At 39.8% G+C, this 18,336-nt stretch overlaps 1 protein-coding gene across 1 annotated transcript in view; it reads left to right on the top strand.

The window, feature by feature from the left end:
* LOC115783409 (metabotropic glutamate receptor 4-like) overlaps positions 1–18,336 on the top strand; it is a 152,925-nt gene that overhangs the window by 108,357 nt on the left and 26,232 nt on the right. Inside the window, exons 3-5 of the mRNA XM_030734217.1 lie at positions 2,553–2,688; positions 5,881–6,035; positions 6,700–6,840. Of these exons, the coding sequence (XP_030590077.1) occupies positions 2,553–2,688; positions 5,881–6,035; positions 6,700–6,840 (432 nt within the window). The remainder of the gene's footprint in view (positions 1–2,552; positions 2,689–5,880; positions 6,036–6,699; positions 6,841–18,336) is intronic.

Here is an 18,336-nt window from a genome sequence, read left to right as displayed (position 1 = left end):
TGCATCTATATGTTGAAGTGTCTTTGGGCAAGATAAAGAAACATAAATACTGCCTGATGCATCCATCTGGGTTTGCACACATGCAAACCCAGATGGATGTGTGTGAGAGTTAAAAATGTGTCTGTGGATGCAGCTTGCAGTGTAAAAGTGCTTTGAGTGTTATATGACAGTAAAGAAATGCCATATTAAGTACAGTCCATTCCATATAGGGGAGGGCAAACCATTAACTAACAAACCAAATTAACTTGTTAGTGTATGTGCATGATTTAACCAGTATAACAGCTGGGCAGCACAGTAGTCTCATCTCACAGCAAGAAGAGAGGAGCCGAAATACTTAAGTAGTATACTCCAGATTATGTCTACTGTCACAGACACTGCATTCACAAGTTTTATATGTGTATAGATTTAGATGTGTATATAGCCAAACTATCTCTTTAGTTTTTATATTTTTATGCCTTTAGTGTATGTTATTTTGTTTTTGGTTTTATTCATTTAAATGAAATGGTTGCAGCTGTAACAACAGAAATTTCCCTCTGGCATCAATAAAGTATTCTGAATCTGAATCTGAACTGTCAACTGATCACCACCTGATGGTGAGTTGGATCAAGTAGTAGGGGAGGATGCTTTACAGACCTGGCACACCCAAACGTTTAGTGAAGGTGCAGTGGTCCATTGGCTCTTCAACTCCCGCCTTGGGCAGAAATTTAACAGCATTCTGGGGAGTCTGGGACCATTGTTGAGCCTTCTGCGTAGAGCTGCACCTGCAATGTGGTTGGTGCCTGTCGTGGTGGTAATCCTCAAACCGGATGATGGATGCTGGAGGTGAACGGAGCCATTAACCTGAGGGAGTCCCGTCGGGCTTGGTTAACCATTGGGACTTTGGAGTCAGGCCAAGTGAAATGTGGTTTGGGTGGTGGTTGAAGAAAAAACTTGGGTGTTGGAGGAGTTTGAAGACACCATGGAAAAAGTCTTTTGGTCTGCCTCAAAGCAATTCTGGCAAACCATAAGGGGAAAGTGTTGCTCTACTCACAGGTGCAGGAGGGGTGCTATTGATTTCAAGGATATCAGGTGGTGGAAGGAATACTTCGAGGACCTCCTCAATCCCATTGACATGTCTTCTGTAGCAGCTGGGGGCAAGGTCACTGAGGTAGCTAATGAACTCCTTGGTGGCAGTGCCCCTGGGGTGGGTGACCCTTCACCCTTCATCCTGAGTTCCAGAAGGCTCTGGACATTGTAGGGCTGTCTTGGTTCACATGCCTCTGCAGCATCGCATTAAGATTTGGGGCAGCGGTCCACATTGCTGGCAGTAAGTCAGACTCATTTCTGGCGGGTGTTGGACTCTCCCAGGGTTACCCTTTGTCACCAACTCTGTTCGTAAGTTTTATGGACAGAATTTATAGGCGTAGCCAAGGGTGGAAGGCTTCTGTATCTCATCTCTGCATTTTGCAGATGATGTGGTCCTGTTGGCTTCAGCGCGTGGTGGCATCCAGCTTGCACTGGAGTGGTTCACACCCAAGTGTGAAGCAGCTTGTATGAGAATTAGCACCTCCAAGTTTAAGACCATGGCCCTTGGCCAGAAAAAGATGGTGTGCCCACTCCAAGTCAGGAATGAGTTGCTGCCCCAAGTGAAGTTTAAATATCTTGGGGTCTTGTTCACGAGAGAAGAGAGCAGGCGATTGACAGATGGATTGGGGCCATGGCTGCAGTGATATGAGCGCTGTATCAGTCCATTGTGGTGAAGAGAAAGCTGAGCGTAAAAGCAACAATGTTGATCTACTGGTCACTCTACGTCACTACACTCACCTATGGTCACAAGCTTTGGGTAGTGATCAAAAGGAGGAGATTGCAGATACAAGCAGTGGAAATGCTGACCTCTTAAGAGATGAGGTGAAGGGTGTAGTCATTCGAGAGGGTCTCAAAGTAGAGCCACTACTCCTCCACATTAAAAGGAGCCAGTTGAGGTGGCTCGGGCGCCTGACTAAGATGCCTCCTGGGTGAGGTGCTCTGGGTATGTCCTACCAGGAGGAGGTCCTGCGGTAGACCCAGGATGAACTGGAGAGATTGTATCTCTCGGCAGGCCTGGGAACACCTTGGTGTTCCCTTGGATAAGCTGGAGGACATGGCTGGGAGAGGGAGGTCAGGGTTTCTCTGCTTAAGCTGCTTGCCCCCATGCTCTGGGTAAGCAGAAGAAAATGGATGGATGGATATTCAGAGCTATATGTAGAAATTTTATGTACTAACAAATTCTACTGTCCCCTGGTTTCACTGTCAGAACAATAACTTGAATTGATGGGTAGCCATGTCTCCAAAATGCCTCTCTTGGTCCAAGGAAAGTATATAATAGTGCATCTATCATTTAAAAAAAAAGTCCAGAAGATTGAAGAAAAAAAAGAAGCTTTGTGTAGGTTAAAAGAAGAGAAAGGCAAACTTAGAGTCCATTTATGGCTACCAAAGAGTTAGGGGGAAAAACACAAGTGCAACTGCATCATAAATATACTCTCCTAATGAAACTGTTTCATTGTGGAAACTTTTCTCTCTTCTCTTCCAATCAGGTGGCCTGTGCATTTCCCAGTCAGTGAAAATACCACGTGAACCAAGAGTTGGAGAGTTTGACAAGATTATTCGCAGGCTGAGTGAGAACCCTAATGCTCGAGTAGTCATTATCTTTGCCAATGAGGATGACATCAGGTGAGTACAGCAGAATCCTGAGTACTATCAATGATCATAATGGTTATCTCAGCTACTGTTTAGTACTTGCTTCATTAATGACATGGATTAGTGGCATTCAAATGCATAGTGAGTAAAAGAGGGGTCAGGATTAGAAAGATGCAGAGTGCAACATCAGCAGCCTGGGCCATATACCTATGTTGGCATAGCTACAAGAGGCAAGTGAAATAGTTAATATAAAAACTAATCATGAATCTCTACATTTACTCAAGGACTTTGGTACAATATTAAGGCTGCTGGACTTGAGGAATTCTATTGTAATAGTGATACATGAAATAACTGGCTAGTGACCAGAATCAGATCAGAATCGATTTTTAGCTGAACCAGTGACTGACCAGTTAATCAGGAATATGTTCAGTTGACCATTGGTTCGCCACCGCTGGCATGCACCTGTCCAGAATCATTACTACGGCATTGCTGCCATTCAGACCACATCAACTTAATTGTTCCACTCAGCAGCAAAATGCTATGTAAGCTTGCAATTTAATAGAAACAAGATATCACAAATGTAACATGCAAAGGGATGTAATTGTATCTTGCTGCTGTAAAATGCTAATACAGTAGCCTGTAATTGCCCAGAGTAGCCTCTGCCATTTCCTCATTTGCAGCACTCTATGTGTAAACTCAGTCAGTCGGTCAGACTGTCATTTTCATGGCTGACTCAGGCTTAATTTCAATATTACATACGTTCGCTACATTGTATATAAACATTTATTTATTAGTTTCAGTTACAAGTTATTTCATATGTCCAGAGTTAAGCTTAGAAGAAAACAATATACCCAACAAAAGTATCAATGCTTGTTAATGCAGCAACAAAAAAAGGGGTTGTTCTTTATCACAACTACTTATAAACTTAGCTTGGGTTAAGGAGGGATTGGCGACTTTACTCCATTTTATGATATTTTCACCAGCATTACACTGAAAATGGTTTCTAATATTTTATCCAGTCACCATATCCCTTCTAGTAAAGCACTGTCAGCATCTGTTCTGCTGTCCCTATCTATTACAGTATACAAAGGTAATGTTAACAGTGTCCCTACTTTTATTTGCAGAGAAACAAAGATGTTAGATGTTAGATTCAACTCATTGTCATTGTGTGCACAAGGCACACAACAAAATGTTCGTTCCAGATCACTCATCCAGAGACGAGCGTCTGCGGTCATGCAGCCAGAGACTGGCACTACCGTTAGGCAATGTGGTTTAAGTGTCTTGCCCAAGGACACAACACAGCGCAGGGACAGGGGCTCAAACCTGCAACCTTCCGGCTGCAAAGCGAGCGCATACCCACTGCGCCACTGCCACGTACAGGAAGTTGTATCAATTACAGTTCATTATCTACTATCAAGATGGATAGCCTGAATAAAGAAGGAATAAATTTGCTGTAGGCTGAATTAACAAACAGAAAACTTGTGCTTTGGAAGGGAAAATGTTTCTCAGCAACTATTCAATAGGCCACTGTATTCATAGTGGAAGGGGGCAGTGATTTGAAGCAGTCTCTTGATAATGACCAGGGCAGAAGTCCCAGTGCTCATTGACTTAATCCAGTCCTGATAACAGGTAATAGTCTGGATATACAATAATTACAGAAAGCCAGGGGGATTTCAGCTTTCTCTATCCTTGAATTTGGTCAATGTGAGCCTTCAGAAGGCTAATAGGAACCCAAAATTGCCTACAGAGAACGTATAAGAGGCTGTGCTATTTTGATGAACTCCTTTAATATGATACAATAATTATATTATTCAGCCTTATCTCAGGGTCATAGAAGTATAAGAAATAATATTTGCTGGTTAGCCTTTCAGAGTCTAGATACATAGGTATGTTCGTGCTATGCAGAGGTTTTTGCTGTGTGAGGAAATAACATGATCTATGTAATGAATAAATACATTTAAAACAAATCACATTAAAATATTTCATTTTCACTATAAATATCTTTACATTAAAGTCCACTAATTAGTTAATTTACATACAAATGGTACATAGTCAATAAAATGGCAGGGAACACATAAAGCTTCTATAATGAATGTATTTAGATCAATACAATTAAATGCAGTGTTTAATAATAAAGTTCTTCAAGTGAACAAAAAGCAAGAAATGCAAGTAACAAAAGCATGTAAGTAACCAAGATATCAAAATTGTTAGCCAACTAACTAAGATTATATTACAGTTTTACTGCAACATAATTACAATTTTACACCTTATAAATACCATTAATGTGAGGTGGGAACAGAACTTGGACTGTCAAAATGAATGGGAAGTGTAGATGCTCATTCATGACCACGAATCAGTACCTTTTTTTACTTCTCGCTGTGTTATTTCATATCATACTTCTCAGGCAATCTTGTCATATTGCCACTATTGTAATCTCCTGACAGTGAAAAAAAAAAAAATCTATTTCTCTCACTTTTTTTTACATGGTGCACATAATTGCATTTTAAGACATGCTCATTTCACAAAATTTTGTGAGACCAGACTCAGAAAAAATCATTACCAATCAAACATAAATCCTCACAGTCATAAAACTAAAGCAAAGAGACATTAAGTTAGTTGGATGAGTCACTGCTTGCCAACTTTGTTCTTTACAAATGTAAAAAAAAAAAATGTTTACAAGGTTACACCTTACTTTTTCTGCAAACTGAAGTCTGAGATGTTAAAACATTGTGCACTATGTGAAAATCTGATCTCCACAACACAGTAGGATGTTGGATATTTTTCTGTGCAATATAAGGGCTGGTAGTATTTCACATGCCAGGTGGCTGTGTTTAAATTTTATGTCACTATGCTCAAGCTTTCTCGATGCAACTCTGCTGCAGCAGCAGAGCTTATTGGCAGTTTTTTATGACTCCCCAAACTTATATCCATTGGCAACAAGCCTGGACAAATGTGGCAGGGGTATCATTCTGCCACAGCCAGGAAGAATTCCACTGCACTGAGAAGGAATAGTGATTCTATGGTGGCTTTTCAATTTTGTTCAAGTGCCTCAGTGAAACTTTGTCTTAGAACATTCTAGTCATGCAAAGCAGCTACCTTTACTCTACAGGATCTATTTTTAAATACATCATGGATTTATGTTAAACATTGTATTAACATACGTGCAAGAAATATATAAGTGAACAGCAATATTTATAAACATTACTTCCCTTCTCTGTCCCAAAGGCGTCTCCTTCAAGCAGCTAAGAAGGCCAATCAGACAGGCCATTTCATCTGGGTGGGTTCAGACAGCTGGGGCTCCAAAATTACACCAATACTGAACCAAGAAGAAATGGCAGAAGGTGCTGTCACCATCCTACCCAAACGACAGTCCATCAAAGGTATTTCCATTGCCAAACTCTACCTGAATGCTCAAAATATTGGATTTTCTTTGAAAAGAAAATGTTCTTACTTTAAAATAAATTCACTATTAGTACTGGCCCTTTACTGCTTATTGTTGGTGTGTGTTTGCCTCCTTTAATCATCTCCATTCTACCTTGTAGATGCCACATTTGACAAAAAAACTTTCAAAATAAAGGCTTTATACTGTTGATAACTGCCTTTTAACCTGAATAAATACTTTTATATCCATTAAAAAATAGTGTTCTAATCAAGATGGAAGCAGTTCAATGACAGTTCTGTCAGAAATTAGGCCAATACTGTACCATATAAAGCATATTTTCATTTTCAAAGTATGTGCACAGTTACAGATATATGCTGCTAATAAAAAGTAAGTGAATCTGTATATGGGAGCTATGCAACCATATTCAAATAACCTACGAGAGCAGAATCTCTTGTATGTTTTGATGTCACTGATTTATTTTTTTCTTTTTAGAAAAAAATATACTATATAAACCATATATAAAAAGTCATTACTGTTAAGCCTAAACAGACAATTTTTTTCATACATGTCACCGCAATAAAAAGTTAACTCTTAATGTTTACCTTTCAACATTTTTGGATTGCCTTGAACTGAATTTGTGTTGTTGTTGGATTTGATTTCAGGTTTTGATCGCTACTTCATCAGCCGAACACTAGAGAATAACAGAAGAAATATCTGGTTTGCAGAGTTTTGGGAGAATAACTTCCTGTGCAAGCTTAGTCGACATGCTGTGAAGAAAGGATCTGGCATCAAAAAGTGTACAAGTGAGTCTACATTTATTAGTAGAGAAGGCACTCTGTCCATGTAGAACACTTAATCAATGACCAGGTTTATTGACTGGTCCTGCTGTGAATACATTTTGAGTGTGTGTGTGTGTGTATGTGTGTGTACATGGCATGCATTGATAAATTGTCATCAGGGAGAATACAATCAGACTTCTAATTTAGGCTAAATGTAATGGGTGTGGATAAGTGAATGGGAATCTCTAATATTGCAAGAGAAATTAATGTTCCCATTGCTTGTGTGGTGGCTAGTTCAATTTGCAGTGTGCGGCAATCACAAACCTATACCACCAGATGTGCTGAAAACATAATCAATAGTAAATCCAGTCATCCCATTAGAAACAAGCTTTCAGGTCATTAAAATCAGTAGGCTCTCCTAGTCTGTTTGCCACAGCAAAGTAGTAGTTTATATCTGGCACCTGTAATGTTTCTAGGCAATCAGTTTCTCAAATAGCCACCTATATAATGAAGGAGCTTACAGAATCAAGCTAAAAACCATTAATGCAGAGGTTAACTTTTCTATACAGCTGTGAAATGTTCAGTGTCCACCTATTAAGTCTTCATGACTAAAGACAACCTCTGAAGTGATAACTGAAGCTGGGGATTGAAACCGAGGGCTTCTTAAACAGGCAATGTTACTACTGTTAACTCCCCTTTACACAATATTGGCCAGCTGTGTGATGGTGCAAAATTATCATAGTTTCAATTTCTCTTTCAAGTTCACTTTTTTGTCTCATTGAAGAATGAATTCTGTCATGTTTCTTGTTTACAGCAACACTCTAAATGGCCTCAAAGAGCATGAGTGTGAAACTGAACACTGTTATTTTCATATTTAACCAAATCACAACAACAGTTGCCTCAAGGTGCTTTATATTGTAAGGTAAAGACCCTACAGTAATACAGCAATCAGATGACCCCCTATGAGCAAGCACTTGGCAACAGTGGGAAGGAAAAACTCCCTTTTAACAGGAAGAAACCTCCAGCAGAACCAGACTTGTGGAGGGGCAGTCATCTGCCATGACCGGTTGGGAGTGAGGTGACAGAGACAGGGCAAATACACACTGTGGAAGAGAGTCAGAGATTAGCCAGAGATTAATAATTAATGATTAAATGCAGAGTTGTGTAAAAACAGAGCGAGAGTGAAAAGAGGTGAATGAAGAAGACACTCTCAGTCCATCATGGGAAGCCCCCAGCAGCCTGGGCCTATTGCAACACAACTAAGGGAGGGTTCAAGGTCTCCTGAACCAACACTAACTATAAGCTTTTTCAAAAACACATCATCAATACATCATACAAAATAATTGCTTGCTAGCATATTAAAAAACATTCAGTTATTTACATTGTAAACAGATGTTTGTGGAAGATGTTATAAGTACACATGAGACCAGAAACTGCATTAGCTTGGAGCTAAGCGCAATCTATTAAGCAGTTTTAATTCATATTTTCAAATGACGATGTTAGAACAGTGGCGCGACATGAATACTGGTGAACCCACAGAGAATGATCACCTAAAAGTGTACCGCCTCTCATTTTTATTGAGCTCATGTTTTGGTTCATTCACTACTCTCAAAATAGCTGTTTTCCATTCAAAAGCAGTAATATTTAAGTAATTCTATACTGCAATCTACTTCTATTACTAGGCATGGCAGCTACCTAATCAGATCCGACTGTCGTTTCCCCTGAACCAAGTTCTGCATGATCACAGGTTAAATATAGGATATGACTTTGACAATTTGCATTCTTGTGTCTTTTTTGTTTTTGTTTCTTTCCACTTCTTTGATTAAAAGCCCAATCGGCCTGAAGGATGACTCAATTCAGCTGTAACAAGACAAACAACCAGCAAAAACAGAGAAGAGACAGCCTTAACTTCTAACACTGAATCTAGTGTAACCAGAAACCTGTGTTAATGAGGGTAAAGAAGAATCTCATAATACTGGATTACAAAAAAAAAGGAGAAAAGGGAAAATTAATTCTAGCACAATGACATCCTCAGTGGAATCAATAACTAGAGAGCTGGCATAGAACCAGTTGCACGCTAATGTCAGTGTAACAGTTTTATTCATGTTGACAAAGCAGATGCCTTTACCTGGAAAAACAGAACCTGGGTAACGTCAGTGCTCCAATGTGCACCAGAAAAAGCAAATACAGAGCTGCCAATTTTCTGGACATTAATAACTGTTCGATATATACCATGTAAACAGACAGGTTCAAAGAAACATCTTAGAATAAGACTGTGGTGTAATGGCTTCATTAAAAAGGATGAGGGGAAAAGTGTGTATTATGATACCAAACTAAAAGCACAAGATTCAGAATTAGAACCACAGATTACATAGAGATGTATTACCCTGTTTTCAGTGCATCAATTTAACAGTAAAAACTCAAATAAATGTGTAAAATATTATATAATATATAATAATACGAGCTACCTCTATGGTTGCAATTATGCATTCTGCAACAGCTTTCAATTGTGCTTAGAAGAAAAAATGTGATTGTCAGCCTTCTGCAGCCTAAACACAATTCTTTTATTTAGGAAAAAAAAAAGAAAGTTTATGTTTTTTGTGGAAAATACTGTAAATTTATTACAGTGGCATTTTTGTATTTCATTATTTTGTTATTGTATTTGATAATTAATGTAATGTATAGCTAGCTACCTCTTTTCTGAAGCAACTGGTTACAGTGAATGTTAAAAATATAATTTGATGGTTTTCCTAAGTACAATTCCCTCTCACCAGGCAATGATGGCTTTTGTCTTAATTCCAGGTGATGCAGAACATAGTAACCTCAAAATGTCACCAAATAACAAAGGAACAAAATAAGTTAGTAAAATAGAACATGAACATGCAAGTTAAACAGCACCACAGTAACTTATTTGTAGTCTCTTAACAACACTGTGTTCCTTGGCAAAACAGAGAGATGCATCAAGCAATCCAAACTTTCATGAGATTTCTGTATTTATCTGTTGTCATGGTGGGTGCTCTTGAGCTAAATTGCTGTTGCCCCTTTCTTTCTCTAAGTAGCCTTCAAGGCACAGCAAATTTTACAGGCAAGAGTTACAGTCATTTCACTCAGATTCTTTTTGTGAGTTCTATCACTACTCCCCCTTTTGCAAGCATAGTAATTTCCTGTTCCTACTTGAAGTGTTTCTTATCCACTAGAATGCTCGATTGTATGTAACATGTTCTTGACATGTCAAGAAATATCTTGCGGCAAAATTAATTTAACCCTTAACCCCATTGTTCCTGTGACTGCTTTTTAGAAACTTGATTTACATGATATCAGTGTTTTGTTTTGTTTTTTTCAGTAAGCACTCAAAAAAAATCTGCAAAAGAATGCCCAACAAATGAGGATAGAAAAATAGTAGTCTTAAAGGACTAATATGATTCGATGGCGTATAATTATCCCATTTGTGTGATATGTAAGCTTTTAATGACACAATACAAGTTATTGGCAAGTGATTTATGTACCATAAAAGCAGGGTAGTAGTAGGTCATTTTCCAGAACTGAGGCATTAAAGTATATCTGACTTAGTGTGCAGGGAACACAACACAGAGTGCAGATGTATAATTCACCTCCCACAGCTGCCGTCAGTCCCAGTATTCTTGTATCTGTTGCCACAGAGGACAAGGTTTATTTTACAGCTTCAGATCCACGTTGTCACCTCCGATCCACAGGTTATTTTACTGTTACATTCTGCAACAGAGCCTTAGAAAAATTAAAAAAAAAACAAACTAACTGTAAACAGCCCATAAACTTAAGACCACACTCTCCTCCAGTTTGACACTGCTTGTTGCCACTGATACTGGGAGGTCCCAGAACAGAACCAACAGCCAAATATAAGTTACTGCAGAGAGAAATCAAAAATCATCAATCAATCTTGTTTTTTGGGTTTTTTGTTTGTTTCTAAGACAAGAAGGGACGATAAAATTCCCAGTTACAGAAACAAATTAGACCCCATAGGAAATATGCAGGGTTCATATGTGAAATGTTGAATGTGCAGAATTCAGCAGTTCTCAACTTTGCCCTCCGATCCACTCACACTTCACTGTACTTCACAGTATTTCATGCTAGTGAACCACAAAACATTATCCTGCTTGTAGAAAAGAATAAACAAGAAACGGCTGCAAAAAGACATACACTTAGTCGCAATAGAGAGACACTGCACAGTATGAAGGCATGACACATCTGTATATACTGTAGCAGTAATGAGAAGGGCTGACACATCTTTAAGGTGAACAAACACTGTAGTCCTCAAATCTGCTACAAGTGCCATTACAAAGCCATGACAAAACACTGAATGAGACAGTGTGTTTTACACATGGACACACACACACATATATATATGAACCTGATAAGACCTGGGCTTTTGGAACAAGGTATACATGGACAAAGACTGACAATATGGAACTGATGGAATGCTACTATGCCAGCTGACCCAATGAGAGGGGCTATATGCAACTGGGAACTATGGATGAGTAGAAAGCCAACATCCACACTTACCAAGAAGCACCTGGTAGCTCAGTGCAACATCATCAAACAGACAGCTATTATCGAAGTTGAAAACCCAGAGGCTACAGCCAACCCCAGTAGAAGACAAAAGTGGAACTGAACTAGATGATGCCCTGCAATGAAAGATGTATCTAGTAAGCTGAGAAGGAAGATTGTGGCTAAACTCAAGCTAACCCCCATCCAAGACCACAATTCCCCCAGCTCACTTATAAAGTCCCATCAGCGATAATGCTTGCAGATATGAACACCACTCTGTGCACCATCCCCACTACCAGTGTCACTGAAACCAATAAGCTCATATATGGCACTGCCACAGTAATCTTATAAGCAAAATCAAGGATGCATGTAGAGGATGCCCCCCCGTGAAGAAGAATACTGGAAGCCAAACTCAGGGAAGGCCAGAAGGATGTTAATCAGTTAACTGAGGTGCAGAAGCGCATCATGAGAAACAGGCCCTGGATGAAAAAGAGATACAACAAGATGTTCATAACTTAGACACTAGAAATTGCCAAACAAAAGGCTCACAGCTGTGGCCACTAGACTGAAGAGATATACCAGAGTAGTAGAGGCCAACAGAATAAATGGCCTGCTCTCCAAAGATCCATCCAGGGTGTACTCTCAGCTACAAAGGAACAATAATACTAGGGCAAACCCACCCAGAGCTGAAATTAAGCAATCCTGGAAGAAGATCTAAGAGAAACAGGTGTCATACATCACCAACACCAAGTGGCTGGTAGACCTAGTAACAGACCACAGCAACCTCCCAGAACAAGAACTAGTGAACATCACAAAGGCAGACACCAAGAGACCAAGGCAGGCCTAAAGGAAAGCACAGAGGCTCTCATCATGGCAGCACAAAAACAGGCTCTAAAGCACCACATACACAGAGGCAGGAGTCTACCACAGACAACAGGACCCAAGCTGCAGACTGTGCAAAGGTCCCCCAGAGACTAGCCAGCACATAGTAGAAGTATGTAAAATGTAAGTTGGGACCCCATAAGCTGAGAGGCACAATCAAGTGGCTGGGATTGTGTACAGGAACATCAGTGCCACAAATGGACCAGAAGTCTCAAAGTCTAGATGGGAGACACCATCAAAGGTGGTTGAGAACAACAGGGCTAAGATCCTGTGGGACTTCGAGTTCCAAACCAACAAGCAGCTGCTGGCCAGCCAACCTGACAGTGTGGTGGTTGACAAGGAGCAGAAGACCACAGTTGTGACCCAGTGGACATCGACATCAGGAGGAAGGAGCACGAGAAAACAGAGAGGTACCAGGGGCTCAAGGAACAATTGGAGCAGATGTGGAAGGTAAAGTCCAAAGGGGGTCCCAGTGGTAACAGGAGCATTAGGAACCAGAAACTAAAAGAGTGGCTCCAGCAGATTCCAAGAACAACATCAGAGGTCTCTGTCCAGAAGATTGCAGTACTATGAGCAACATGCTGCACAGAACCCTCAAACTCCCAGGACTCTGGTAGGGGACCCGAGCTTCAGGAACACATATATACCACTCCCCAGGGGGTGACAGGCAGATTTGTTTTATAATTTATTAATTTTATTAATATTTTTTTAATCCGTAAAGGAATTTCCTTCAGCATTTCCAGTAATTAAAGTTTTCTGTCTTACTGGGCTTTTGGCAAAGATAACAGCTTCTGCAGGTGCACTGCTTTTTCTTGACGTCATTTCAGCACACGTTGAGGGTCACAGTTTGAGTGAAGCAAACTGGCTTGAGTCACTCTGTTGCTTTGTATCCCTGCAGACGTGAGTCATCAAGGCTAGCAGCCAGAAATACATGCCTGCCTGCCTGCTCAATTGTCTGAATTCCACTGCTCGATAAAAACATCAAGAACGCCACATGCAACTAAGCAGTGTGTGACAGCTCCTTGATTGTTTAGGCAAATGTCAAGGTTTGGATAGAAAGATAAAGTAGAGGAAAAATGGCTATTTTCTCTCTGTGGAGAAATTATAATTGACTAGCACTGGCTCAGAATTGTTATGCTATTTTATAATATCAGCATATATCCTATTTTATAAGTAATTTGGTATCCCCAAATTGTTACACAAATTTGTTATATTGAATTATTGTTTAAATGAATGATAGGGTAAGAGAACTGTAATATCTATTGCTTGCAGCTGCAGCAGTGATTTGCACTTGAGTAATTTAATCTCACTAACCATATCTTTGGAAGCAATGATGACATGCACTGAAGTCTATTTTTGCCCCTTTGGTGATGACAACAAATCTATTTAATTAGAACAGGAAATTGGCAAAGGTTTGTAATCCTTCATGTACAAGTTGCTGCAATATTGGCATTTTTTGAGACATATCATCATGATGCCCATTTTCTGTGACTGGATGATTTTAGTCTTTGTCAAAGCAGCTAATGCAAAGTTTACTGTCTTTTGTACATTAATCTATCTGAAAAATCCTCAAACTGCCATGGCACCCATGTTTTAGTTTTTAGTTTTTCACAGTATGATTTACATCTCATTTTTTCTGTGTTCCCCTGGTGGGAAAATGGTACTGTTATACTGTACCTCATCAAGGCTGCAGAGCAGAGCAACAACTACTATCGCCAGCTATAGTCTAATATGGTGGCATTAAAATTCTCATTCTTTCATTTTGAGTTTTTTTGTGTGTTGTGGACAGAAATCGCACATATTTTTTTTTTATCTTTAATGGTTTACAAGAGTGACTTTGTGTAGGGCCTTAAATGCAACTAAAACAAGAAATGACCAACAGCTCAATAACTAATGTATCCCATGTAGACACAAATGTAGCACTAAAGCTGGTTCCCCTGCTCATCCCTGTAAAGCTATATATTGTAAAGGCAGCACTGTATCATATTCTAAACCAACTGTATCCTTACACACCTGAAGTAAGTAAATTAAGTGAATTAGTTAGGCAGATATCCCTAAAAGCACAGGATAAAATTAGAAAGTTGCTTTAGCCCTCACCTGGAAAGAAAGGAGGACAACAAGAGAAACAATTTACCTTCGATAAAAAGAACATTGCAAGGGTTTTCCTTTGTAGAAACTCTTCAAGCACTCATCAAAGGATACAGGTACAAGATTTCATCTTCATTCACATTAATGCTTGTTTTGCATGGATGACGTTCCTGCTGCACGTTAACATCCAGTTATGGTTGTTTTTTTTCCCCCCTTCCATTTTTCAGTTAGAAAAGCCACCTAAAACTTTAAAGTTAATACCATAATATTCAGTATTAACCATTTAAATCAAGAGTGGGCAATTCATTTTCTCAAGGGGCCCCATGAGAAACTAGAACTGTTGTGGAGGGCTGCACCAATAAGCTGAACTCAATTCTGCTCAGTATGAATTTTATCTTTTTATACTGGTAAGAGTAGATGCTACAAATAGGCAATGAAAATGTGAAATAAGTATAGTGAAAACACCAACATTTGATCACTATTTAATCAACATTCCCCAAAACAGCTGAACATAATGTGCATGTTTTTGCAAAATTTCAAAGTATGGAAGTAGATCCAAAGAGAACAAACATCTGAGCATATCTCCTTGCGTGAGGAAAGTTTTCCTCTTTGAGAGAAGAATAAAAATCCAGCAGTGACACTGACTCAAAGTGCAGATGAAATCGTGCATTTCACTCAACTGTTTTGAAGTGCTCAAATACCCTTGAAAATTCATCATGCAGGGCTCCTAATGTGGATGAGTACCAGCTGAGGTGATCAAATGATGGTATGGCGTCTTTCACTGTTGACATGTGAGTAAGAATATTGCCCTCCAATTGGCTTGAAAGAAACTTTCTCATGAAAGCTTTCACAAGGTTGTACATTTCATGTGCAAATCAGCCCGTGCTCTGCAGTTTGGCATTAAGCTCAGTCATTAGTGCAGTCACATCAACAGCAAATGCAAGATCTGCCTTCCATTCTGCATCTGAGCTCAGGAATGTCCTTGCCTTTCTTCTCACAAAACTCTAGAATTTCTGCTCTCAAGTACCATATCCTTTTTAGCGTTTTAGCCAAGGCTGAGCCACCTGACAACTGTGTAGCCTATGTTACCATGTTTAGTTTCATGCTCCTCCAAAAGTGCACAAACTTTCTGTGATTCACTGCTCTTGTCCTGGTGAAACTATTTTAGTTCCATCAACAACATAATTAAATTAATGCACTAACAAAAGACCTGGTGTATTATACAATGAAAAAATACAAATTTCTGTTCTGGACTCATTTCAGTCACGTCACCGTGCTTCAAAAGTCTGACATTTTTCCCTGTCAGATTTGGATAGCCATCGGGAGGAATTTGTCCCATTTCATCTCAGCCCCAGCTTATCCAAGCATGCATTACTTCCTTGAACTCTTTCACTGCATGCTGCCAGATCCTCCGGAATATCAAACTCTTAAATTCCCTCATGTACTAAGATGAGTAACTAGGTTGTGGACATCACAGCTTTCGTCCAGAGCCAAGGAAAAATAGTCAAAACTGTCCACTTTGTTTTACCAGATTTCCCACAGTGTCTTCTGTCCATCCGGTTGTGGTTCACCCGAAGAAGGCTGCATTCTTAAATGCTTCTTTTTTCTCAGGACATATTAATGTGGTGGAATCCACCAAACACTCTTTGATCAACTCTCCATCAGAATGGCTTACTGTCTTTTGTAATTTTGTGGGAAATCACAAAGCTGTTCTTGAATCCCTGGATGTGTAAAACTTGGTAAAAAGCCCTTGTTGCTTTTGCAGCTTTGCTAGAAAAGGTTCAGATACAGTATACTTAAAAGTCCATGTCTTGTTAAGAATTCTATATTCTGCATCAGTCTGTATCTCTGATAGGGAGTTTATCAAAGAGTTTTTGCTGGCTGAAAAAGGAACAAACTGCATGATGTATACTTATATTTGAATCCTAATTTCCCATTGACCTCACATGTTCTGATCAGGCACAATCAAAGGGCCAGGACCCACACAACTCGCATATCTGATTTAAATCAGTGGCTGTGACCCTGCTGCAACTGTGCCAAGAATATGAAGAATAAAATTTAACCAAAGCATTTAAGTGACATTAGTTCATTAATTTTAAAAGGGTTGACAGCTGTAGCCTACTGCTATAGAAATATTACAGTCAGTCCTCTACGGGAGGTTAATCATCATTGCCATAGATTACTGAGTGCATATATTACACTGGATCACATAGAAAACATTGACTCAAACTATAAGTCACAAAAGGCCCATAATACAATAGCGCACATATTTGATTAGATAATAGTATTAACTGCTGTAAAAAAAATTCTATTCCTTCTTTTAATTGTATCCCCATATCTTCTGAAAATGCATGAGCAAAATACACAAGTACAAAATCAACATATAAGGCTTACATGCAAACAGCAATGACCAGGGTTAAAGCAGATTGAACTATTAGCATTTACTTACCTCAATGAGCTGCATCCTGGGAGAAAATCTCTAAGTAACTACAGCAGTGAGGAGACAGTTGGGCAAATCATGTTGATTGCAAATTACAAAGGTTTTGCACTTGTGATACCCCCTAGTGGGGAACTGCAATGCAACTGAGTTGATAAGTTCAGTAAAGACTCTAGCACATGTGTGTAAATTTTCAGCTTAATATCGCAAAAGAATTCACGAGTTACTACATTTTTTTGTAAATCACTTATTTTATACACAGACACACACGAGCATGTGATTAGGGATTACCAGCACAAACTGCTTGAGAGAAAACCCAAACTAAAATAGTTAATGTGGATTATTAAACATTAGGTCTCTCTTTTCAAAGTCCCTGTTAGTAAATGATTTAATAATTGACCGATATATTGATTTATTCTGCCTTATATAAAACTGGTTACAGCAGGATGAATATGTTAGTTTAAATTAATCAACACCCCTTTGTTAGTTGGCTATGTAACATGGGCTTTTAAGGTGGCAGTAATTAAACCGTTACTTGAAAAGCCATCACTTGAACCAGCTGTCTTAGCTAATTACAAGCCAATCTCCAACCTTCCTTTTATCTTAAGAATTCTTGAAAGAGCAGTTGTAAAACAGCTAACTGATCATCTGCAGAAGAATGGTTTATTTGAAGAGTTTCAGTCGGGTTTCAGAATACATCGCAGTAGGGAAACAGCATTAGTGACAGTTACAAATTATCTTCTTATGGCCTCTGACAGTGGACTCATCAATTAGTTAAACTGCAGGAATGTTCTAAAGATACAAAGAGCTGGATGACTTGGTCTTATTGTACTCAGCCCTACAAACCCTAGAAATACAGTGTCTAACTAGACATTCACTCTGGATGGCATTACCTTGGCCTCCTGTAGTAATTCATTACTATATGGCTGTCCTAAAAGCTCCCTGAAAAGCCTTCAGCTAATCCAAAAGGCTGGAGCAAAAGTAGTGACAGGGACTAGAAAGAGCATATTTCTCCCATACTGGCTTCTCTTCATTGGCTCCCTGTTAAATCCAGAATCCATCCATCCATCCATCCATCCATCCATCCATTCTCTTCCGCTTATCTGGGGCCGGGTCGCGGGGGAAGGAGCCTAAGCAGAGAAGCCCAGGCTTCCCTCTCCCCAGCCACCTCCTCCAGCTCATCCGGAGGGACCCCAAGGCGTTCCCAGGCCAGCTGAGAGATATAATCTCCCCAGCGTACCACGGGGCCTCCTCCCGGTGGGACATGCCCGGAACACCTCACCCAAGAGGCAGCCAGGAGGCATCCTAATCAGATGCCTGAGCCACCTCAACTGGCTCCTTTCGATATGGAGGAGCAGTGGCTCTACTCTGAGCCCCTCCCGGATAGCCGCACTCCTCTCCTTATCTCTAAGGGAGAGGCCAGCCACCCTTCGAAGGAAACTCATTTCTGCCGCTTGTATTCGCGATCTTTCAGTCACGACCCAAAGCTTCTGACCATAGGTGAGGGTAGGAACGTAGATCGACTGGTAAATCGAGAGCTTCGCTTTTACACTAAGCTCCCTCTTCATCACGACAGACCGGTGCAGCGT

The sequence above is a fragment of the Archocentrus centrarchus genome, chromosome 7 (assembly GCF_007364275.1).
Source record: "Archocentrus centrarchus isolate MPI-CPG fArcCen1 chromosome 7, fArcCen1, whole genome shotgun sequence".
Taxonomy (NCBI): Eukaryota; Metazoa; Chordata; class Actinopteri; order Cichliformes; family Cichlidae; genus Archocentrus; species Archocentrus centrarchus.
The sequence above is the reverse complement of the archived record's forward strand: the minus strand, read 5'-3'. Positions and strand labels throughout refer to the sequence as shown.